This window comes from Panthera tigris, chromosome C2 (genome assembly GCF_018350195.1).
Source record: "Panthera tigris isolate Pti1 chromosome C2, P.tigris_Pti1_mat1.1, whole genome shotgun sequence".
In the NCBI taxonomy this organism is placed as follows: Eukaryota; Metazoa; Chordata; class Mammalia; order Carnivora; family Felidae; genus Panthera; species Panthera tigris.
This window is the reverse complement of record NC_056668.1, coordinates 52,320,963-52,345,006: the sequence shown is the minus strand read 5'-3', so window position 1 is coordinate 52,345,006 and position 24,044 is coordinate 52,320,963. Positions and strand designations below refer to the sequence as shown.

Genomic DNA, 24,044 nt, shown 5'->3' with positions numbered 1-24,044 from the left:
AACAAAACACTGGTTCTCTGCCAGTACCTTATGAGCAAGGTAATTGTTTTAGTTGGTGGTGTTCACACTGAAAATTCTGGTTAAAATTGCACGCGCTCTGAAAGAGCAGGTTGGCTCTACTTCCCAATAGTGTTGATGCTTCAGCCTTGAAAGATGAAAGGCATTTCTGTAAGGTTTTATCAAGAAGTTTAAAAATGTTCTGTTAACCCCAGAGAGATATAATTTAGAACATTTTTATTTGGGAGAATTGAAATAAGAATTGCACTGGTACTGCTTTTTCTTCCCTGAATCCTATGGAGAATGGTAACTTTTCAATAAAAACTGATGGTTATTTGGGGAATTTCACCATCTGTGTATCAAGCTGTGTGTATCTGTTTTATAGAAATTATAGTACGCATTCCTTCTCAATGTGTTTAAGAATCGTGTTGTATTATACTTTTTACATATAACTTGGTGTTCCTTTGGGTGGTGGTGGTGAATAATCACTATGGTGCAACTGACTGCTAAGTAAATTATATGATATTGCTCTTGTTTAAATAAACAGAAATTACATATTCTTTTCAAAATTATAGGTTTTCTGAGAGCTTCTACTGTTTTAAGGTCCTCCAGAAGTTAAATTCTAAATGAACCCTTGGATTTCCTTTCAGGTCTTTTCCAATGGTCACCTGGGAAGTGAAGAATATGATGTTCCTCCCCGGCTTTCTCCTCCTCCTCCAGCTGCTGCCCTTCTCCCTAGCATCAAGTGAGTTTTACTGAATTTGCAGACCATCTCTCCATGCATACGGATATGGTAAATAGTCGATATGAGGTACTCAATACAGAAAGTACAAGGTGAATAGAAACACATCAATAAAAGTGATTCAGCCAGATTTATAAAGTACCAGAAATCAAGGTCCTTCCTGATTCTTTGCTGGTAACCACAGCATATGTGATACTTACCTAAACTCTGAGGTTGCATATGGAACAACAGGGAGAGAGAACTTGAGTCTTCTTTGTATCTAAGAAGAAGACAGAGCAGGGGTGCCTGGGTGGCTCAGTCAGTTAAGCATCCAACTTCAGCTCAGGTCATGATCTCACGGTTCATGAGTTCGAGCCCCACATCAGGCTCTGTGCTGAAAGCTCAAGAGCCTGGAGCCTGCTTCAGATTCTGTCTCCCTCTCTCTCTGCTCCTCCCCCACTCATGTTCCTGTGGTCATTCTCTCTTGCTCTCTCTCTCTCTCTCTCTCAAAAATAAAAATAAAGAGGACAGAGTAGCGCGGTGCGCTTTCCCCTCAATTTATCTCTCTTCCCAAGTGGTGTCACATTTATCCCAACTATCCAGTGTGATATCAGAAAATTAATCTTTGATTCTTTCAATTTTCACAATTTCTGAATCCATTCAGCCAGTAAGTCCTATTTGCTTGTTCTTTTGAAGTTTTTTATAGTCAGCTAATCTTCCCTGTTGCTTCATAGCTGGATGTCTGGAAGAACAGACATGATGGATGATGTGTTATGATTTTAGAATTAATATCAATGGATTTTAAAATGCATTAACTGAAAAATAAGTTAACCTGGGTTATCTCATTTGAAAAATGGGGACACAAGAAGCACATTAGGCAGTTAGTTAATATAGGTACCCAAGTCAAACCAGGATAAAACCAAGTCTCCTAATTCCAATTTTTCCACTCTTTATATTAAATCAGGCTACCTGCCTTTTCTCCAATATTTTTTGTTTACACAGCTGAATTGTTTTAATTCTGCTTTCCCCAGATCAGTTTCCTGCTCAAAACCCAGCATTGTTTTTTTCTTTCCTTTTAAGTTAATCTATGCTCTTCTGCTAGCAGTAAGATCCACAGAATTTTACCCAACTAAAATATTGTTCAGTAATTCCTAATGTTTCCCCTCCAATCTTGTCTTGATTTTTTTTTGGCTTTGTGAATTTTTAAGCCGCTTCCTCCTATGCACCACCTTTTCAGAATCTTTATTCTATAGGTCCATGTCTCAGGCTCTGTTTCTTTATGAAAACTTCTCTGACTTCTTCATTCATAATGATAATAAGTGGTAAGACTAATTCTCAGTCTTCTTCCTACAGTTTATTGTCTACATTTAATTATGTACTCTGCTCCACTGTTTTCTAATTTTAAAATGCTTCTTCACATTAAAAAAAAGGTTATAAGGTTTTGAGAGCAAAATATTTTTCTTGTCCTTTTCTGATTCTTCCCTAACACTTTACTGTTTTGCTGTGTGGTGCATATATCACAAATATGTGGTTACTTGGTTGATTATCGGGTAAGATCCTCACTTCCAACTGAAAGTCTTAGAGCATCTTCACTCCTTTCTCTGCTGGTCACTGAGATCCTCTATACATATGGATGCAAAAGAAGGATAAGCTAAACCCAGCCCCTGAAGTTTGCACTCTACTCTAGAAAATAAAATTAACACACATGAAACCTCTGGAGAACATTATGTTGACTTGTACAATTCTAGTTGTTAGTTTTTACTTTCACTTGGAGGAAAGACTGTTATAGACCTTGGAAGTCAAGGATGTTTCATAAAGAGATGGAAATTTCCTGAGTCATGGAGAATAGGCACAGTTCAAAAAGGGAGCAGATGAGAAGCAGCAAGAGTGTGAAGTTTGCCATCATTCAGGGGACAGTGGGAAACTAAGCTCATTGGAGCATTCTCCAGTGGTAACTTTTCTGGGAACTGCCAGATAATGTAGCTGACATAAAAGTTGGAAGCAAATACACATATTCTGTATAGTAGGCTCTAAATCAGTAAGAACATATGATATCATAGCCTCAGATGAACTCTGAATATATGTAATAAAATATCTTAAGTTCAATTAATTCTGATAATTCAGAGAACGTCAGAAAACAAAGTAAATAAAACCTTGCCAATTAGGTTAAATTTTCACATTCTGTTTATTAAATTCATGTTGGCAAGTGGGATAAGCAGAGGTTGCAGTTTGCTTCGTATGTATTTTAGGTACGTGTTTCTCCTATAAAGTAAGAATAAATTCATAGTGTAATGTATTGACATTTTTCTAGTACTTCAGTTTGTAAGTCCTTGTAAGTATATTTTCTCTCCATTTATTCTTGATTTTTCCCTCAGAAACAGTGCAGTTGCTTTACTTAAACAGAGAAATACTTAAACAATGCAGATTTAACAGCAAATTAGTTTTGTTTTGCATGCTGCAAATTAACCATAGTTAACAATGCAAGGGTTGACTTTTCATTGCACATTTATCTCTTCAATTTTTTTATTCTGACTATATGGGTGGCATTTGTTCATTGTATAAAATATGGAAACTAGAAATGACAAAAATTTAACAAATATGTAAATTCGAGCATCTACACACTCCAAATATCCATGTCCAGAGTTTCAACATTTTGACATTTTTAGACTTTTTTTTACATGACATAGATTATATTATAGAGATAATTTCCAAGCCCTACTTTGTTACTTAATATTTTAGTAGGCATTTTCCATAGTCATTTATGGACTGTCTTATTATGAAACCAGCATGGAATTCTGAAGTGAACATTAAAATTAAATCAGACTTGGTCCCAGACCTGACTCCAGCATATTAAATACTTGTCTTGTCTTTGAACAAAGTAACTTCTCAGGGCCTCGCTTTCTCTATCTGATAAATGAAAGAGTGTTTATCTTAAATGATCTCCAAATTCCTTTTGAGCTTCAACTTTTTAGATTCTATGCAATATGTTTTTTTAAGGGATGCTCATCTATAATGCTGACTTACATGAAATATTTGGCAGCTTAAATGTTCATTTGTGGCTCGTTGTGTCTCATTGCTGAAGCCAGCGTGAGTTGGATTACTGCTCTAGTTTTGCGTTTGTTCGTTATGTTTGATCTATCTGGGCCTCATTAGAATGTAAACCAGGGTACAGTGAGGAATAGACCCTTAGTACTGGAGGGGCATAGAACAGAGGTCTCAGCAAATAGGGACAAAATGGGATGTTGGATGTTCAAGTACCTAATTCTATGTTAGACTCTTACTGCATGTTTCAAAATAAGTCCAAAGCAAAATCACAAATTACTACCCAGACTTTTGCAGTTCTCACAAACGTTGAGACCCTCAGTGTTGAATTCAGGAAAGTCACAGCTAGCATTTACCTTTAAATGTACTTTGTATTGTTATAAATATTTACTAAAGAGTAATAAGTTATTTGATGTTACTCTGATCACCGTTTACTTGATATAAGAGGCTACTCTGATAGTTTTACTTTCTTGTAAAACTGTTTGCAATTATGTGACTTTTATTGTATGACTTATGTTGAGGCCTAGAAGAATACAGAATTTATTTTTAAGAAATATCCTGTTTGTAGAAGAAAGCTGAAACTGTACTAGTATACATTGATTCGGTTTTTGTTTTTTGGTTTTTTTTTTTAGTTTTTCTAAATGTTTCTATTTAATTAACATCATTGACATTTAGCTACAAATGTAAAATTTTAAATAAAAGCTTGAAACATGAGTGCCTACTATTTTCTAGGGGGAGAATGAAAAAAATCCTATGTGGTTTGTTTTTATTACATTTTTACTAAATTTTTACTAAATTATATTTGTCTTGAAATAATTTGATTTTTTAAAATTTAAATGAAATCTGAAACAGTTAAAAAAAATTATTTCACTTGACACAAGATATTGACAAATAAACAGAAGAATTATTGCCAGTAATAATGGAATGATTATTTTCAAGTAAGATGTTCTAGAATGCAGATGAATGTCATTTTCTTTTTTCAGAAGAATATTTTGGGTGCCTTGTCTTTTAGAAATGCACCTTTTGTACTTTTGGAATATTAATCTTAAGCCTTCAAATGCATGCTGAACAAATATTATTTGATTAATACTTTTGTTAAACAAAAAAAGGTTTAGGGGCGCCTGAGTGGCTTAGTGGGTTGAGTGTCTGCCTTCGGCTCAGGTCATGATCTCACGGTCTGTGAGTTCGAGCCCCATGTCGGGCTCTGTGCTGTCAGTTCAGAGCCTGAAGCCTGTTCAGATTCTTTGTCTCCCTCTCTCTCTGCCCCATCCTCTACTTGCTCGTGTGTGCTCTCTTTCTGTAAAAAATAAATAAACATTAAAAAAAAAAAAAAAAAAAAGAAAGGTTTGCTGTTGGAGACGGTGGTGTTGATCACTGTTACCTACTTTTCCAAACAGATAAGATGCTAACAACATTTTCAGTTCGGTGAATAGAGAATCCTAATTTTTGCCTGAGCTACTTTTTACTCAGTTATGTGTAATAAGTGGAGATACAGCATGAACAAGATAAAATCCCATCCTGACTAGAACTTGTGCTCTAGTTAGGAGAACAGAAAGTAAACAAATAACGATATTGTATTTTGTCAGGTAGTTGTAAGTGCTAGGAGGAAAAATAAAGCAGGGAAGGGGTTAAATAGTATATGGAGGTTTATGCTTTAGGTAAAGTCATCAGGAAAGGTAATATTTGACCGGAGCCTGGAAGCAGTAAAGGAGCAAGCCATGAGGTTATCTGGGTAAAGAGCATGAAAGCTAGACGACTCAAGTGTAGAAAAGGGAGGCACGTGAATCCCTTCAGCATATTGAAGAGCAGCAACGACAGTGTGACTAGAGTTGAATACGGTATTCAGGGGCTAAATAGTATACTGTCTTTAAAGCCAAAGTAAGAACTTTGGTTTGGTGAGTTTTAGAAAGTTTTGGTCAGCATTATGACATGATGCTGGTTTTCATTTTTAAAGAATTTCCCTGGCTGCTGTGTGAAGAATTGTCTTTAGGAAAGCAGAAGGGGAAGCAGGGAGACCAGTGGAGAGTGCCGTCATCTGATGCGGTAGACCAGTCAGAGATGGTCAGGGCTCTGACTGGAGTAACAGTGATGCAGTTACTGGGTCAGCTCTGGGGTATATTTTGGTCCAGTGGTACCTATTAATAAATTGGATATCTGTGAGGTATGATAGTGACGACTCGTCTTACATAAGTTTTTGGCTAAAGAAACCGAGTGAATGGTTGGTGCCATTTTCCAAAGTGAGGGAGACTGGAGAAGGAACAGATGTGGGAACAGGACAGAGGTGTAAAATGGAGACTGAGGGACCTGAAGAGTTTGGGATGCCTATTACACACACACACACACAGACACACACACACACACACCTAAATTGAAGTGTTGAGGGAGCAATTAGACATAACATCCAAATATTATATTCAGGTAAATATTTCAGCAGGTACTATCTAAAGCTAATAAATTTATTTCTACATGTCAAATCACAAATTTAGTAGATTGGCTACGCTCTTAGGCATACGAGTGTAACTCTGAGATTTTCAACAGTATATGAACTTACATATTAAAGCATTACCTTGAAGGAGACTATACCACTTACCCCTGCAATGTTGATTGTAAAAACATTGTTGGTTCTTATCAAAATCTCCATTTATTACCAAATTGCTTCAGAAAATAAACTAGAAATGTAGTTTTGTGAATGTAACCTCAACTACTGCCACCCTCCAGAGTCACCAAAAAGGTCCACACTTCCAAACATCAGCATCTGTGCATGTGAACACGCGTGTGATTGTGTTTGTCTTTAAACAGTCTCCAGAATGGTCTATATGTAAATGTAAGTGTAAAACTATAAAGTTAGATGAATATGAACGAAATTATTTGGCAAACTCATGGGAGAGAGGAGAGTTTTGTTTTGCTTTGTTTTTGACTAAGATTTGAAGACAGAGAAGAGAAAAAAGTACTAAGCCTTGGGAGATATTAATCCAAATATCACATTGTAATTTAAAACCACTGAAAGGGAATGAGCTTGATGGAAGTGTGTCATTTTGTATAGGGTGCATACCAGGTCTCATTATTTGTGCTCAGTGTCAAAAGAGCAGGAAAACATATTCTGTTGTTATTCACCTGAGGATTCCTGTAGACTGAATGTACTTTGGTTTTACATGAATCCTTTTTATGCCCAATGATAAGAAATTATTATTGATTTAAGTATAAGACAAATATGGTAGAAAACTTTTCAATGGAAGATAAAGCTGTAATTAAGAGGCTACTCTATTTTTTTTTAATTTATTTTTAACGTTTATTTATTTTTGAGACAGAGCGAGACAGAGCATGAACAGGGGAGGGTCAGAGAGAGAGGGAGACACAGAATCGGAAACAGGCTCCAGGCTCTGAGCTGTCAGCACAGAGCATGACGCAGGGCTCAAACTCACGGACCGTGAGATCATGACCTGAGCCGAAGTCGGATGCTTAACCGACTGAGCCACCCAGGTGCCCCTATTTTTTTAATCCTAGTAAATGAATATGGTTGCTCTTTCATTAGCCTCTGAACCAGCTTTCCTCCAGTACCTTAAAATCTTTTTAAGACTGGCCAAGATATTGCACTATTTTTGTTTATTCTACCTTAGGTAAATGGAAAGGTGCATTATTACCAAAGATGGCGGTCTCCTGTAGGTAACAACTGACATGACATATAAGGGATGGTGGAGAGTGGGTCTTTCTTTTCAGTTTGTTCACTGTGATCACTGTGGTGTTCTTCTCTCATTGTATCATGTAGAATGTTTGTGCATTTGAGTCTGACCTATTGATATGACTTGATATTTGAAACTCAGACTTAACTTATAAATCGGTGAGTTTATGCAGCAAAATAAACTTTGTTCAAATCTCCTGCAAAATAACTTGACCATCCGAACTCAGATATTCTGGTGTTTTGTGGTGGTGAATCCCTGGAAACTACTGGTTGATGCCTTGATGAAAACAATTGAGGGTTGCCACTATATCATTTTAAACCAGTCTCAACAGAAAAAGCGGTAATATGAGTATTATTTCTCTCCTTTTTATTCTAGTGTTGTAACTTCTAAATTCACATAAAATTGTAATCCCTTTTCATCTTTTGTGGGAAAATGACGTTTGGTGGATGGCTATAATCTTGGTAGGGGGAATATCACTAATTCCACTGATCTTTCATTGTCTCTAACTAAAAGCTCTGACAAGAACTGATATACATTAATCCTAATAGTCTGACAAACCTGTTAGTTATCATTTACAAAAAAGCTGATTTATGATCACAAAAAACCTAGCCATTGAAATGTGAGCCACTGGATTCTATTTAAATATACAATGTAAAATATATTCCTTATATTGTTTCTTTTTTGTCCCACAGAGGCATGATGTATCCTATATTCTCCATTTGTCCATGAACATATTGATCCATTGATAGAAAATGTATAGGATTAAAATGAGATTTTATTTTCATATTAAGGGAAGGCATCTTTGCATATTCCACAACAGTCAAGCATTTATCATGTTTATGTTAACGTTGCTCTGTAGTCTCAAATAGAATTAAATAAGTTATGTGAAGGCCACTAAAAATATTCAGCATATTTGTGAAGGATGCATATCTGCAATACCTGAAATGAGTTAAAATGAATTTTTAATCTTAAAAAGAAAATTTTCAGTTATTAAAGCATAACTTATGTACAGTAAAATTCAGTTTTGTGAGTTCTGACTAAAGCATGGTCCGGTAATCACCACCACAATCAAGTTCTAGGACAGTTCAATCACTCCAAAAAATCCCCCTGTGCCTATGTCAGCTTCTTCCCTCACGCCAGACCCCTGGAAATTACCAGTCTAATTTATGTCCAGTACGGTTTTGCCTTTTCCAGAAGGTCATATAAATAGAATCATGCAGTATGTACCCCTTTGAGTCTGGCTTCTCTCTACTTAGTATAATGCATTTGAGATTCATCAGTGTTGTCAAGTGTATCAATGGTTGGTTCCTTTCTATTGCTGCAGAGTACATATTCCATTATAAGGCATGCTTTATCCATCCCTCCACTGAGGGACATTTGGGTTGATTCCAGTTTTTGGCAATTACAAATAATGCCACTGTAAATATCATCATGAAGTCTTTAATGTCCAACATACTGGAAAATTAGATTCGCAAGAAAAGTATGTGTTTCCTCAGTATGTCTTCTTGATTTTTAAAGCAGACCCCAGAAAATTTTAGAAATGCATATTGGTTCTAAGTTAACTTAAAAATGTAACTTAAAATCTGTTTCTCCAATTTAAAAACAAGTCAGTGAAATGCTTATAATTAAATCTTACAGGAAAGCTTGTGTTAAACCTAATAATATACCACAGACTTTTCTTAATGTCATGAAAGAACGCTTAAAATCAGTATTATAAAACTCACTCTGATATACTGGGGAAATTACTTATTTGTGGCATATATGCAATCCTTTCAAATACAGCTTTATTTTGTGTTACCACTTTTCAGGACTGATTTCCCTGAGTTAAGTATTTTATTTTCCCTGTTAGGATTCTGATAGTTAATACAAGAAATATGGACTAATGTATATAGCAAGCTCTGAAGACTTAGTTTTAATAAAAGATACTTTAAAAAAAATGCCTTCAGAAATTACTAAATAAAGATTCTTACATGTAGAAAGCAAGCGAAATAATATATTTAAAAATGTTTTTCTAGATTAGGAAAGAATCCTAAAAATGATTGTTCCCTCTCCTTTAACAGCTTTGTCATCTGTTTCTCTGATAACCACTCATTTTTGTCTAAAAGCTGGGAGTGCCTCCCTTGACGCATACCATGCCAGGCCTTTGTTGACTCAGGGTCTACCCTTAAGCATTTTGCGATTCACGACAGAAAGACATAAATGAATATATAGAAATCACAATGTCAATGAAGGCACATATACTAAATCTACATTAATCAAAAGAATCAAAGTTGAAAGAAAAGTTACACAAATAAACCCCTCTGATGATATGCCTCTCACACCAAGAATATCAAATATTATAGAGGAGTGTATCTGAGTTTGTTTCAATATGTAAAAAAAGAAAAGCATTGCAAAATGTATTCTTGGTTGGTTCCAAGTGTGCACTTGCAGAAAATGGATGTATTTCTCACCGGAGGCTCAGATAACTAACACGCAGTGAATTTAACAGGAGGTGCAGGTTGGGGAGAGGATGGCTGTGCATCTTTGAGAGAATGTGGCCTTGTTCATTACCCGTGTATTAACTCCAGAATGACAGCCACAGTGCAGAATAGTCCATGGATGTACGATGATAATACAAAGGGAATGAAGTAATGGGTATAAATGGTAAGATGGTTTACTTGGCCACTTTAACTTGGAACTAACCAAATAATAATTTGCTCTGTTTTATTCCTCTGATATCCCAAACATTTCTCAGAAGCCAAATCAATGAATGAAGTGTTCTTGTGTCCCTTAAGTTAGATATTTTCTTCACTGCCAAAAGTAAACTTACATGATAGCTTATGAAAATTGCTACACTAATTATTTTACCGCTTATTTCAAGTAAAATTGAACGTACTTTTTGAATTAGTTTGTGAAGGAGAAAAAATCCCAAGTATAGTTACAAATAGTGTAATTATTTACATGAATCGAGATTTCTTTTTTGATATTTTATATACAACTTCTTTATCTCACTTGTACCTTCTTTTTTATTAGAACTTTATTTTTTAGACAAGTTTAGAGTGATTAAAGACTTTGTTTTTTTAGATTCTTTTATTTTTTTTTCCTTTTGAACTGGGTAAGATTAGTTTGATATAAAAATTTATGTAATCCTGAATAAAATGCGCTGGAATGATATTCTTATAAACTAGCTTCTGTAAATAGACTATTATACTGATATCAGAAGTTTGCACTAAAAACACAAAGAAGAAGAAGAATATCTGACTCTTTAGAACTTATTAAAAAGGTGATAAATGGGATATCGAAGCACTTTTTTGGGATTTAGATACAAATGCCACTTGAAGACATTTTCCCTTCCTAGATGTAATCCAGTAAAATCCATTTAAGCTAATAATCTCTGATTAGTAAATTTTAGTGGTAAGCCTTTATTATTCCAAAAATCTTATTTGAGCTTTATTTTTCATTTTCTTCAGAAATATTCTGTTGATTTACTTCAAGGCAAAAGACTAGGGGGAATTACCCAGACGAAATTCTTCATCATTGAAAAGAAAATATAGAATCATCCACAACAGATGTGATTTCATAAACTGTCCATTCTTGCCTCAATATGCCGTGCTTCTTTGGAAACTCTTAAATCTTTGGAAGTAACCCCCAACCGGCAGATAGATTTCTGACATTGATGTTGTTGCTGAACATTTGGTCAAGAAGTCTTTTCCTTTTTCTTTAATACCGGATATGCTTGAATTGCATTGGCAAAAAAAGATTCATTATGAATGAAAGTATAGTAGGGCACAGAAAGGATGTATATTGTTTCATTTGCTAATAGAACCCATTCTGGTCCTTGAGTTAGCTAAATTGATGTCCATGTGTATAAGATTTTGTGGAAAGGTCATGTTTGAAATCCCTACCATAATATCCATCAGATCACAGTTTTGCAGTGCATGTACTCACCAGCCTTCATTTGGAATGTATCTCTTAGCTAAGGTTACACTATAGGAGAGGTAGTTCCTCATAAGGTTATTAGCTTGGCCTCTGGTCAGTGACAGTGGACTTTCTGTCACTCTGTTACTATGATTTTATCTCACTGTAAGCTGTCATTTGAATTCAGAGGTTGCTCAAACAAACAAAAATTCAAAAATCAGTATTGAAGAAGTCTTCAAAGACAGGTAGAAATATGCTTTTGAAAAATCTTGGGAGAGATTTTTCTTTAATTTTTGAACTTTCTAGAGACTCAAATACATAGTTGAAGCTTGAAAACTTCGAGGTTTTTCACAATGCCTTCTTGTAATGGGCACAAAGAAAAGCCCTTAAAAATTTTCGCATTCTAACCAGCGAGAAGAAATCTAAGTGAAAAAGTTATTTCAGGTTCAATGGCACATATACCAAAGGACTCTTGCTCCCTCTACAGAAGGTGCTTCAAAATTGCAGTTCCAAAGATTAAAAAAAAAAAAGAAAGAAAGAAACAGACGTTCACTATGATTATCAAAAGCTTTGTCTTGCAAACTAGTTGGGTGTCCTAACGTTAGGGTATGTTTGTGTGTTTCTACTTTGATATTTTTCACTTGCATAAGCAAGAGTTAAACTCCATTAATAACAATTGTGAAAAATTGTGAAAAAGGTCTGGGTTCCTTGTTTGTTTGGCTTTGTTTTCTTTTGTTTATTTGCTCTCATGGATGAGTATAATGCTTGAAAAACTTCTTTGGATATTGGGTGATTGTTCTACTCATTTTCTTTCTTTTTTATTAGAGAATTGAAGCCGTGAAAATAATGTACTCTACCTCAAAGACTTAATAAGTTCTCTTATTATCTACTTCTAACTGTTCCAGTCATTTTTAGTTCTTAGTTGTTGGGAAAAAAATTAATAATTTGAATTGTACTTGAACCTTACTGGAGAAATAATTCATTTAATTGAACTGGATTTGTTTTCAGCTACAGGTAATATTCACAAGAGACAAAGTTGACCTTTTTATAAAGACTTCATTAATATATAAAACTACCATGTACATATATATATATATATATGTATATAAAATCTTAATTTACCCATTTAAGTTAAATTGGAACAAAATGTTAATATTTTAATAGCTTTGGTTTGGATAATTTTATACATTCTGTTTTAACTTCAAGATCTTTGTATTTAATTTGACAGGTTATTAGTTTTTCTTACTCTGCCATTTAAAATTATAAGTATGGAAATTCTTTTATTTCGTCAATAGAGTCTTAACAAAAGATTGAAAATCCTTTCATTTGTATTTAGTATAAGAACAGCCCTTCTGATGTTACCTTGTAATTGAAAAATGAACACAAGTGACAAAGTAGCTCCTTTGATTTGAATAGATCACATTCAACTTGCCTGTTCTGAATTGTTATGCTTAAACTAGACTGGATTTTTTTTTCCCTCTCTGGTAGGTGTACTGGCCCGTTAGCAAATTCCCTTTCAGAGAAAACCAGAGACCCAGTAGAGGAAGATGACGATGAATACAAGGTTCCTTCATCCCATCCTGTTTCCCTGAATTCACAACCATCTCATTGCCATAACGTAAAACCTCCTCTTAGGTAAGCATATGGGCAGCTTATTATCATCTCACATCTGCATAAGCATTATCATGTGTGGTATTTGTTTGTAGGCAACTGAATCACAGCTATTTAAATAAAAATCCTTGATTTCTCGGTCAAAGCCTCCTCTTCTTATATACTATTTTCTGCATTCCTTTCATAGAAAACTAAAAGATGCAGATTTCTCATTACTCAAGAAGTCAGTTGACTAAACTAATTGACTAGTAAATCTAATGGAACATTTTGCTGCCCCTCTTCCCCCAAAACAAATTATAATCTAATAAAACTTTGCTGTATATTACATATAGTGGTAATTAATTCATGAATTTTCAATATACTATTTTCCAATGCATTTTATCAGTTCTTAGTACATACCTCATGAAGAAAAATCAGTGTCCAGAAACTATAGTATTACCTTTCTTAGAATTTTTTTTGATGTAAGGACTAGTATAATTTATATTCATTTCCCTTCTTGATACGCTGCCTACTTCTATTCATCATATCCTGAAGAAGTTAAGAAAAAAAGACTAAGAAGTATTTACTTTAACTGTGTTTTTTAATGAGGTACTATTTTACTTTTCCTTAGATCAAATAAGAATGTGAGAAATAGGGTTTTCTTTCTTTTTTCTTCTTGCCGGTTGTTTGTTCTCATTGTAATGGAGACAACCTTGAAGTGTCAGCCCCACTGAGGTATAGAGCAGTTATTAAAACTGGGTGGTGCGTACTGAAATATTAGTTTGTGTTTAAGTAGGATGATTCTGCACTTGTATAATTGATTTATTAATCTGTAATCTAATACTATTTTTCTTTATCTCATCTGACTTACATGAAGTGCTCAATAAGTCAAATCTCAGTTTTAAAACTTAGTGAGCTCATTTCCTTTGTATGACGGAATCCCTGGAGCTTTGCTTGGCATACAGCACGGGGTTTCACTCACTACAGCTGGTGGCTCAGCCTTCCTGCCTTCCAGCACCTCTTGATTGAGGATAGGAAAACTACTGAACACTTCAGCCATCTGTCTTATCTTCGTGCGTCGTTTCCATTTTAAGGTCAAGTCCATCAATGGAAAGCATTCTGTGAGTGGAGTGTTCCCTCCTTTTCAGATGAAAAATCTAAATAGAATTTTTTAGTGTCTATCTTAGACTATCACACCAAGGTGAAATGCAATACTTGGAAAAGAGAAGCAAATATTCATTTTAACCAGAGATCTGTCTAAATGAGTGATCCTGGTTAAAATTATCAACACTTTACAGAATTCTTAACCAGGATCACTAACATTCTGCAGTCTAGGGCTTCATATTTCAAAACAAGAACCATTTCATTTCTTGCTAATCACTGGTGTTTAAGACATTTGTTGATAAAATAGTGTCCTTGAGAAGATAAATGACTGAGAGGCAATTTGTTATTTTGGAAGAACCAAATGTCTACTACTCTTATTAGAGGAAAGTTATTCCTTCATATCGAATACAAATGGTCACAATTTTTAGTCCCTTTGGCTCCTACAAATGTATAGTAATGTGTAAAGACTGAAATAAGATGAGCTTTTTTGGTCTTCTTGGGATTTCATTTTTTTTTCCTTGCTGAAGAGGTGAGAGGTATATTTGAAATGCTTTGAATTTTAATTGTTAGATCATATCAGATGAGATTTTTGGTGGCAGACCTCCCAAATCCTGAAAATAAATTTGAATTATGACCGCCATTACTATCTTTCCATTGTTATAGAGAAGTAATAAATGTTGATTATCCCTAAACTTAATAGGAGTGAATTTTTTATCTTTTTGTTCTTGAAAGCCAATGGATGAAGTACCTTCTTTCCTCCACAGAGCACTCTGTAAGCTTAAATACTTCCTATCCTAATATGTTTCCCCCACCCTTTGGAACATCAGAAGAGATAGATTATCAATATGCAGAAAAAGTTAAACAGTAGATGAATAATTCAATTCAGTTTCAGTAAAAATCCATCATTATTATGAAAATTCAATACATGATAACTATTTTAAAACGAACCATCTCTGGCCCCTGAAACAGATGTGGCCACCGGAGAGAATAGAAATGAATTTCAGATGAAGCCCTCTTGCAATAACTATTTAAATATCCGCTATCTCCTCCATTATGTATGTACTTTTACTTTGCCCCAAGAATTCAGAGTAAATCAGAGAAACAGAAAATGTAAACTCTGTTTTCTATAGCTTTTTATGAATAGAATAGCTTGGTGAGCAGAGAGTTCATTGTTACACAGCTATATTCTAAAGACAAAGTATGCTCTGTACTTTCTCTTCCTAATATCTTCCCAGGCCCCAGTTTTGTCCATTGTGTTCATAGTATTAATGAACACATAGTTCAAAGTATTAATACTAACAACAAAAATACTGCTTCAGTAAGTATTATCCTTTACAGACACCTTGTTGTGTACCCAAAGCCTTTGCTAAAGTCATTTTTCTACAGTTATCAGAAGGGCAGGGTTTTGTTCATAGTAGTAGTGAAATTATGACAGACCCTAGGTCTTTGAATATGCCTATCAAAATTTTAATGAAATTACAGAATATTTAATAATTCTCCTTCTTTGTGGGCTCTAGTTTACCTTAAGCAAAGCTTAAATTACAGAAATAAAAATATGTTAAACATCATTAACAAATAATAAAGTCATTGGGACTATTACATGTGTATATGTGTGTATACACACACACACACACACACACACACACACACACACACACACACACACATATAGGCCTTACTACATTTTTTGTCTTCAAAAACTTGACAAGGTATTATTGAACTTGTCCAGAATGATGTGTTAACTTCACAGATGTGTTTAGGAAATCAACAATTTTTGTGGTGCTTGTATTTCTTTATTTCATTTTTTTAAAAAGATTATCTTTTTACTTATTTTATTTCTTTGCAAAAATAGTTCAGTAAGAATATCTGGATAGGGGCGCCTGGGTGGCTCAGTTGGTTAAGTGTCTGACTCTTGATTTTGGCTCAGGTCATGATCTCAGTCATGAGATCCCGCCCTGGTCCGGCATTGCACTGGACATGGTGCCTAAGATTCTGTCACCCTCTGCGCCACCTCCCTGTGTGCTCAGGTGTGTGTGCACCATCTCTCTCTCTTTCAAAAAAAAAAATCTAAAAAGAATATTTGAATAATATTTCTTATACTTTTTCCAGAAAAGGAAATCACATTTATTTTCAAACTTTAGCATATGAGCAGGGTTGCTAGTTCCTATCACCTCTCCAAATTACTTTTAAATGGAAAGTAATCTTCCTTATGATTTTTGTTCTTTGATCTCTGTGTTAGGTCCTGTGATAATGGTCATTGTATATTGAATGGAACACATGGTACATCTTCAGAGATGAAGAAACCAAACATCCCTGAATTAGGCATATATTTAAAGGGTATGTATAAAACCTATCCTCTTTGTGTTCTTCATCTTAATGGTCAGAATTTAAAGGCAAAATTCCATGCCATTGTTGTACTGAAAATACATTAAGATTTTGTGTTATCCTCTAGGAGATGTTTTTGATTCAGCCTCTGATCCAGTGCCATTACCACCTGCCAGGCCTCCAACTCGGGACAATCCAAAGCATGGTTCTTCACTCAACAGGACGCCCTCTGATTATGATCTTCTCATCCCTCCATTAGGTTGAAACCTTTAAAAATCTTTCAAATAAGCCACCCTGCCTCTTCTTTCAGTTAATATCTGAATTATTAGAATTCAGAGTTCAGTGTAACACAGACTTACAAGGTTATGAGTTGGTCTGAATTAGAATGGATTCTCTGGATAGTGGTGGCTCTTAAATTCATGTAACCATTATTCCACTTATATGATTGAAGCAATGGTGTACGTAGTTGGCCATCAATCTGCGTGTTATCAAGATGTCTCCTCATGTACTAAATGCAATCTTAAAAACCTATCAGAGCATCATTCCTTCCCCTGAGGCCTTGTGTTCCACTAGACTTGAAATGTTCATCTGAGATTTTCTTTAAGTACAATTCTTTAATGAATGTGTACTTACTTTTTCTTTCAGGATACAATGACCCCATTCACTTAGCTAATTACATTTTGGAAACTTACATATTTTATTCTAGAGAACTGAGAAATAGATTCTGTCATAGAATCATTGCAACTACACATCCAAGGAATCTCAATTTTTCTGGTTCAGATTTTAATATGAAGTACACTAGTTTGTGTGTGTGTGTACATGCGTGAAGGTGCATGTGTGTATATATGTTAAACTTGGCTGGTGCTGGTATCTGTGTTGATTTCATTAATTCTAAGTTGGAAGCTTCTCCTATTTTTAGAGGAAGACAATTAGAATCTCCACACACCTTAAGGCTTCACAAGTCACCATAACATAACGTATGATGAAGGTCCGTTTATAGGCTTATGTGAATTAATTATTAGGCTCCCAGAAATGTGAAATGACTCTTGAGTTTTTCCACAAACCCCATCAACCAGTGTTTCTAGTTATGTAACAGCAGTGTCTTTTGCTCCTGTTCTTTCTGTAGTTCAGTGCTTCATTCTCAACTACATGAATTACAAGCACCTGCTAACTTCTTTACCTCCAGTTTTTTTCTCCCTCCCACTTCTTCCTATATGCTGGTTTTTGACCTGCTACCCAAGTCTTGATGATCTAAATCAAGCATCGTCCAATATAACTTTATGTAGTGATGAATGTATATATTCACATGTGTGACTGTGAGTGGAACTGAATTTTAATTTAAGCTAAATAGCCATGTGTGGATGCTGACTACCACATCGGACAGCGCAGATCAGTGTTCCCGCCTGTCTTTACAGCTCAACCTTCCTCTAGCTCTTCATGTGCATTTCATGCTTTATTTATACTATTTATTTTATACTATTCAGTCTGTCAAGAAGACACCATCCTAGCATTTGATGAATAAATGGTTTTGAGGCTCTGATATCCCCGGCCTTCCTGTTCTTGGTAACGCCTTGCTAAATGCCACTTTCTACATTTCCCTTCCCTCTTAAGCGTGTAGCTTTCTCTGTGGGACCTGTGATACCTTCACCTGTGAATCATACCTCTTTGTGAATTTTTCTTAGATCTCCTTGTGGACTCTAAGCTCCTTGGATCAGGTCCTTGTGATTTTGATCTTCATAGTTACCCACGTGCCTAGCATGGGACCTGACATTTAGGGGCTGAAAAAAGGATTTGAATGAATAAGATGATGAATGTAGCAAATAGCTGAAGGCTGGGCTGACAGCAAAGCTCTTGCCCTCCATCCTCATACCTTCAAATATTTTAAGTTAGACAAATATTTATGATCATTAGAGAATGTGTTTTGAATATTTTTTGCAAGGCAAGTTAGATGAATGGTAAAACCATTTTTCTTTAAAATGTAACTTTGGCTTAAGTCGATAAATTTAAATACATGCATTTTTATTACTGGAACATGTACGTGTTTGTTTATATCCTGTTTGATTCACAAAGTATTTGAGATTACTTACAAAAATACATACTTTGCAATTTTATTGTTTTAAAGAATCAAGATATGGGAAAATGTGAGTAGAATAGTAAGATGTGGCAGGGGAAAAATAAGTAGACATAAAAGCATTCTGCAATATTCTGTAGTTACTAAAGCTGGGAAATATGCAGATATAAGTAGTTTGGGGACCACAGAACATAGTTCTATATTTAGCTGTTCCTTTTTAGAAATATCTGATAAGTAGACAAATATATTCCTGTACTGTATGTTCATTTTCTATATTTTAACAATGAAATATGTGGAACATTAGTTTAAATGAATTAAAATTCAGAACAAACTTTAAAAGATTATTCTGTTCTGTAACATTAAAATTTTTGTGCATACTGTGATTTTCTAATAAGAGGCTGTGAACGCTTATTGTTACATAAAGAATTCTGCTTTTGATGGTATGACCTATAATAATTTTTAGTTCTAACTTCCCGTGTCTTACTATTATAAAGGTTGTAAGTAGATAATCAGCTTTTTCATAACCCGCAGTACTGCTTTTTTAACAGAAAGGCCTGGGTGATAGGAAAAGTTTACACATGTACATGTGTGTTTGTGTGCCTGTGTTTCTCTCCAAACACTCCCAGAAAATAATTAGCTTTCATTATCAAAGTTGGTAAACTGCTAGATAAACCCTGCCGGTGAAGTTCTGTAGGAGCAGCAAGAGAAAATCAATCATTGCTTTGGCCTGATGCTGTGTTTTCATTAATGAGGTTTTGCTGTTGATATTCACCTTTCTTTAAATGCAGGTGAAGATGCTTTTGATGCCCTCCCCCCATCCCTGCCACCTCCCCCACCGCCTGCAAGGCACAGCCTCATTGAACACTCAAAACCTCCTGGCTCCAATAGCCGACCATCCTCAGGACAGGACCTTTTCCTTCTTCCTTCAGGTGAGAGGAAAAAGCCAAAGAAAACTTTTCACTTAAAGCAAGAATATTTCTAAGATCATACCGTCAAATAAGCATCAGTAATTTATTGGTTTCTAGCTCCCTAGCAGAACATTCTGGGTAGAGAAAAGGAGAAATTGCGTAGGTTTGCTTGTCAGTTGGTTGATTTTAATGCAAAGGATTCCACAAATGACAAAAGCGATAGGAATCATAGATTCTGTGGAGCTCCTCCAATCCACATAACACCCTAATGTCACAAAAGGCTTCCCTGAGAACCAAAAGGGCTCCGTGATTAACCTAGTAGTGATGACGACAGAATTTAGACTGTCCCGATTCTGTGTACCGTATGTTTTTCTAATAAGTTTTAATTTTACTAGCTATGGCTATAATTTTATTCAAAAAGATAATATTTTGGTAAATTGCATTATTACAGCATTAATAGAGAAGTTTTTCTGAAATATCTACATTTTATTGTTACCATCGTTATTTTTAATGTCTCAATATATCTACTCAAATTATTGTTTTTCCAGGAAAAATTAATACATACCTTGTTTTTAAACCTTTCAAGTGAGGAGTAAAAATGAAAATAAAGAGACTTAATAAGCCATCTGCTCCATTAGTCAGAACTGTCAGGAAAAAATAATCAGTTACAGTGAATCTGCTGATATTAACTGTTCCAATCTGTCATATTGGTGAGACTGATCTGTGTTCGGAAACATTTATCTCAATTTACTTTGGATACATTTGTATGTTAGATAAATCATTAAAAGATTTTAATAAGTGGAGCGCCTGGGAGACTTAGCTGGTTAACTGTCCGACTTTTGATTTTGGCTCAGGTCATGATCTCACAGTTTGTGAGCTTGAGCCCAGTGTCAGGCTCTGTGCTGACAGCACTGAGCCTGCTCGAGATTCCCTCTCTCTCTCTCTCTCTCTCTCTCACTCTCTTTCTGTTTCTCTCTCAAAATAAATAAGCAAACTTTAAAATCAGTTTTTAATAAGTGCTCAATTTGTGCTTTGGCCTCCTCTGTGCCTCAGTGAAAACTTGTGAATCTTCACTATTATCATTCACTTTCAGCACTCATGTTTCTTCTAGGGTTTTCTTTTCCACTTAGTTTGATAACCTAGAATGTTTGAGGTCATATATGGATAAGACCCACAAATTACACACCTGTAACTTAGAATAGGTAGCTTCAGGTTCTAAAAGTAGTTTAAGAAATAATTTTGAGTTCACTTTTTCATCAGTAAATACTGATTGAATTGTCTTCTGTGTCACCCGCTCTGTTGGATGCCTCCCTGCTCTCCTGGAGTGAATTCACTGGGTACTGCTAATCAGAGGGTGAAAACTCATATGCCTTCGAATCCAAGCAGAAAGCATAGATAACTATGAGACTTCTGTTCATTCTTATAAACACTGATAACATTTGCTATCTTTTTCTCTCCTTCAAATCTTTGTTTTACACGTGGACTCGAACATAAAAAAAAAAAAAAAAAAAAATTACTCTAAATCTTAACCTTTCCCAAGGCTAATTTCTGGATAGTCTCTGGTCAGATTCCTGCAGTGTATCTATTACCTTTTATATATATGATTTAGGCCCCATTAAGTAAAAGCCAATGTAGTACCTTCTTTTAAAATTAAGTCAAGCCTTCCAGGAGTTGGAAGAGAACATTTTACACAAATACAGATGTCTACCTGTTTTTAATCAAAAGAGTTAGTTGTAAAACATTTGAGTTCTTTATCATAATTTAATTTTTCATGGTGCTTCATATAAAAAACTTCACAAAAATGCTCTCATTATTAAAAAATTACAGAATGAAAATGCCCCTTTTATTCATTAAAACAAAACTTACATAAACGGTTTTATTTCCTATAGAGTTTTGCTTGTTTTGATTTTGCTTGGCTGCCAGGCATCTTGGCAGTAGTCAGCCTTAACCTGTGGTGTGAGGTTAGCATAGGGCCAAGGCGGTGTTGTTGGAACCTGGGACTGTAATTCTTGACCTTCTTTTATACATGGAGGTATTGTAATTCCACTCTCAATAATGTTGGCATCCCTTGATCATAAATACTTCCAAGAAAAAAACTTTTTTTTTCCCTCTTCTAGCCTTTCATATCATTCACATGACAAATTTCTAGTCTGTTGCCAAATACTTTCTGAGATCCATTGAGACAACTATTTTTATTCAATTTTATTTATTTTTCATCAAAGCATAATTAACATACAATGTCATATTAGTTTCAGGTGTACAACGTATCAATTCAGTGATTCTATGCACTAGTCAGTACTCCCCACAATAAGTGTAGTCACCATCTGTCACCATCCAGTGTAATATCAGTATTATTGACTATATTCCTTATGCTGTACTTTTAATTTCTATGATTTATTTTATAACTGGAAGTTTGTACCCTCTTAAGCCACATGTGTTAGCTCTCCTCTTTTTCAAAAGAAATACTGTAATTTTTCTTACATAACAATAGAACATGTAGGTTTCTTTTCACTCATAAATAAGTATTTGAGTATCATTTTACAAATTATTTAACACACTGTATATCTAAAGTATAAGACTTTTGACCTTTCTTCACTCTTCTTTCATTGAATTTCATGAAATACTCTCTAAATGATAAATGAAAGTTTGACTCAATAATTCTAGAACCATAAAAGGTAAACAGAGGTGATTGTTACATTAAACAGACTGTATGAGCATTGCACTGCCATTGTTTTCATATTGTTCAGTCTTTAGAATTTTAGTCCAGTGTAACCTTTACTGGCATGATTGAGATTTGGTTTCCTTGATGAAATCATTCTCCCTAATTAAAGACAAAGGATAGATGTCTTAAAAAAAAAAGATTGGATTTCCTCATGACGTTGTATTAAATACCTAATCAAACCTCCGTCTCTGTTCCCAGTATTCAGTGCCCTGCACACCAGAGTCAGGTTCACCTTTCCAGCCTTATAACAGCAGTTTTCAAACTGCAAGGTCCTGCGTTTCTGCAAAGGAGCCTCAGGATTCCTTCAGGGGCTGGAGGGGAAGCAAAGCAGGGCACAGCTCTGATGCTTCTTTTATCTGTTTTCTGTCTTCAGCCTTCATGCAAGATTTCTTTTGGCAAATAGTAATGCCCACTGCTGTGCATGAGCATCCATTCTGGACGGGCTATAGTCCTATCTTCACAAAACCTCAAGAATCCTCAAAAACAGCCTTACACTTTGTTAGCATATATGTGCTTTTGTTCCATTCACAGAGGCACTTCTTTTGTGCTGGTGGCTTGAAAGAGGCACCCCTCCTTCCACTTTGTGCCAGGGCCGGTGCTCCTGGAACAAAGCCCAGGTTGTCTTGAACTCTGCTCATTCCCATAACTGCATGTCTTTGTGCAGTGCACAAAATACACAACACATCTGGCAGCCCTTATTGAACCTTCCTTTCACTATTTTTCTAACCTGGATCTCTTTTGAAGTCCTTTTCTAATCTTAAAGTCACAATTCAACTCTAAAAGCCAGCAAATTTGACTTTATTACAAAAATGAAAGTTTTCCATTTGGATCCAGAAATGCAATTTCACAAGTAAAATAGAATATTTGGATTGTTAGCAAGAGTTATTGAAGGGAATTTAGGCAGTTTTGTTAACTATGACCTTTATGAAACACTATCATGATGTGGCTACCAAGGGAGCTCGTGACATTTGAGGGTTGCACTCACAGAGATCAGATCGGAGGGGTGAGGTGAGGTCTTCCCCAGTGCTCGGCTGGCGTGGGACCACTGTGGTGACATGTTGAAGGACTGATGGGCTAGAGCAGCGGTTGGTTCTCAAATTGTAGTCTTCAGACCGGCATCATCAGTGTCACCAGGGGAATTGTTTAAAACAATTTTTTTTAAGTTTGTTTATTTTTGAGAGAGAGACAGCACGAGTGGGGGGCGAGGAGGGCAGAAAGAGAAGGAGACACAGAATCCGAAGCAGACTCCAGGCTCTGAACTGTCAGCACAGCTGACTAACTGAACTCATGAACCACGAGATCTTGACCTGAGCTGAAGTCAGGCTTAACCCACTGAGCCACTGAGCCAGGTCCCCTGCCAGGGGGACTTGTTTAAAAATTAAAATTCTTGGGCTCCACAGAAGACTTACTAAATCAGAAACTCTGGGGTAGAAACTCTGCACCCAGCAATCTGTGTTTCCATAAGCCTTCTAGGGGACTATGAGGCATGCTCAATTTTGAAAAATACTGAGCTGGGGTATTCCTGGGGGAAGAGAGCCAGGATGCTGAAGGGAATTTACACCTGCTTGCAAAAAACTATAGCAGATTAAAAGAACTGCAACATTTAATGAGAGACACAACCTTGGAGATATATATATATATATATATATATATATATATATATATATATACATACATGTTGTATCTAGTTACAATATTTGGGAAAGAAGGGTTAGATACCCTCAGTGTCTCCTTCCAAGGCAGACCAGAGAAGAATAATTAAGAATGAAATTTCATCGTAATTTCCTAAATTCTTAAGGAATTCTTAAAAAATTTTTAAAGAATTATTGTATCTCAGAGGGGTAGTGAGTTCTTTAATACTGGAAGATTTAATCAGTGGCCAGATCACTACACAGTGTGGATTTTGTAAATGTGAGTTAAAGAGTGAGGGCCACAGAGAGAGAGGAATTTTATTTCACCTACATAGCTCTTCAAACCCTTCTAGCTA

General features: G+C 35.4%; 1 protein-coding gene across 8 annotated transcripts in view; it reads left to right on the top strand.

Annotated features, from left to right (window-relative positions):
- CBLB (Cbl proto-oncogene B) overlaps nt 1–24,044 on the top strand; it is a 221,157-nt gene that overhangs the window by 175,303 nt on the left and 21,810 nt on the right. For 6 of the 8 annotated variants that reach the window (XM_042956253.1, XM_015544975.2, XM_007098580.3 and 3 more), the window contains 5 exons: nt 648–742; nt 12,826–12,972; nt 16,271–16,368; nt 16,484–16,615; nt 19,216–19,356. In XM_042956253.1, coding sequence (XP_042812187.1) covers nt 648–742; nt 12,826–12,972; nt 16,271–16,368; nt 16,484–16,615; nt 19,216–19,356 — 613 coding nt within the window. The remainder of the gene's footprint in view (nt 1–647; nt 743–12,825; nt 12,973–16,270; nt 16,369–16,483; nt 16,616–19,215; nt 19,357–24,044) is intronic. The other 2 variants (XM_007098582.3, XM_042956254.1) reach the window with 2 other exon arrangements.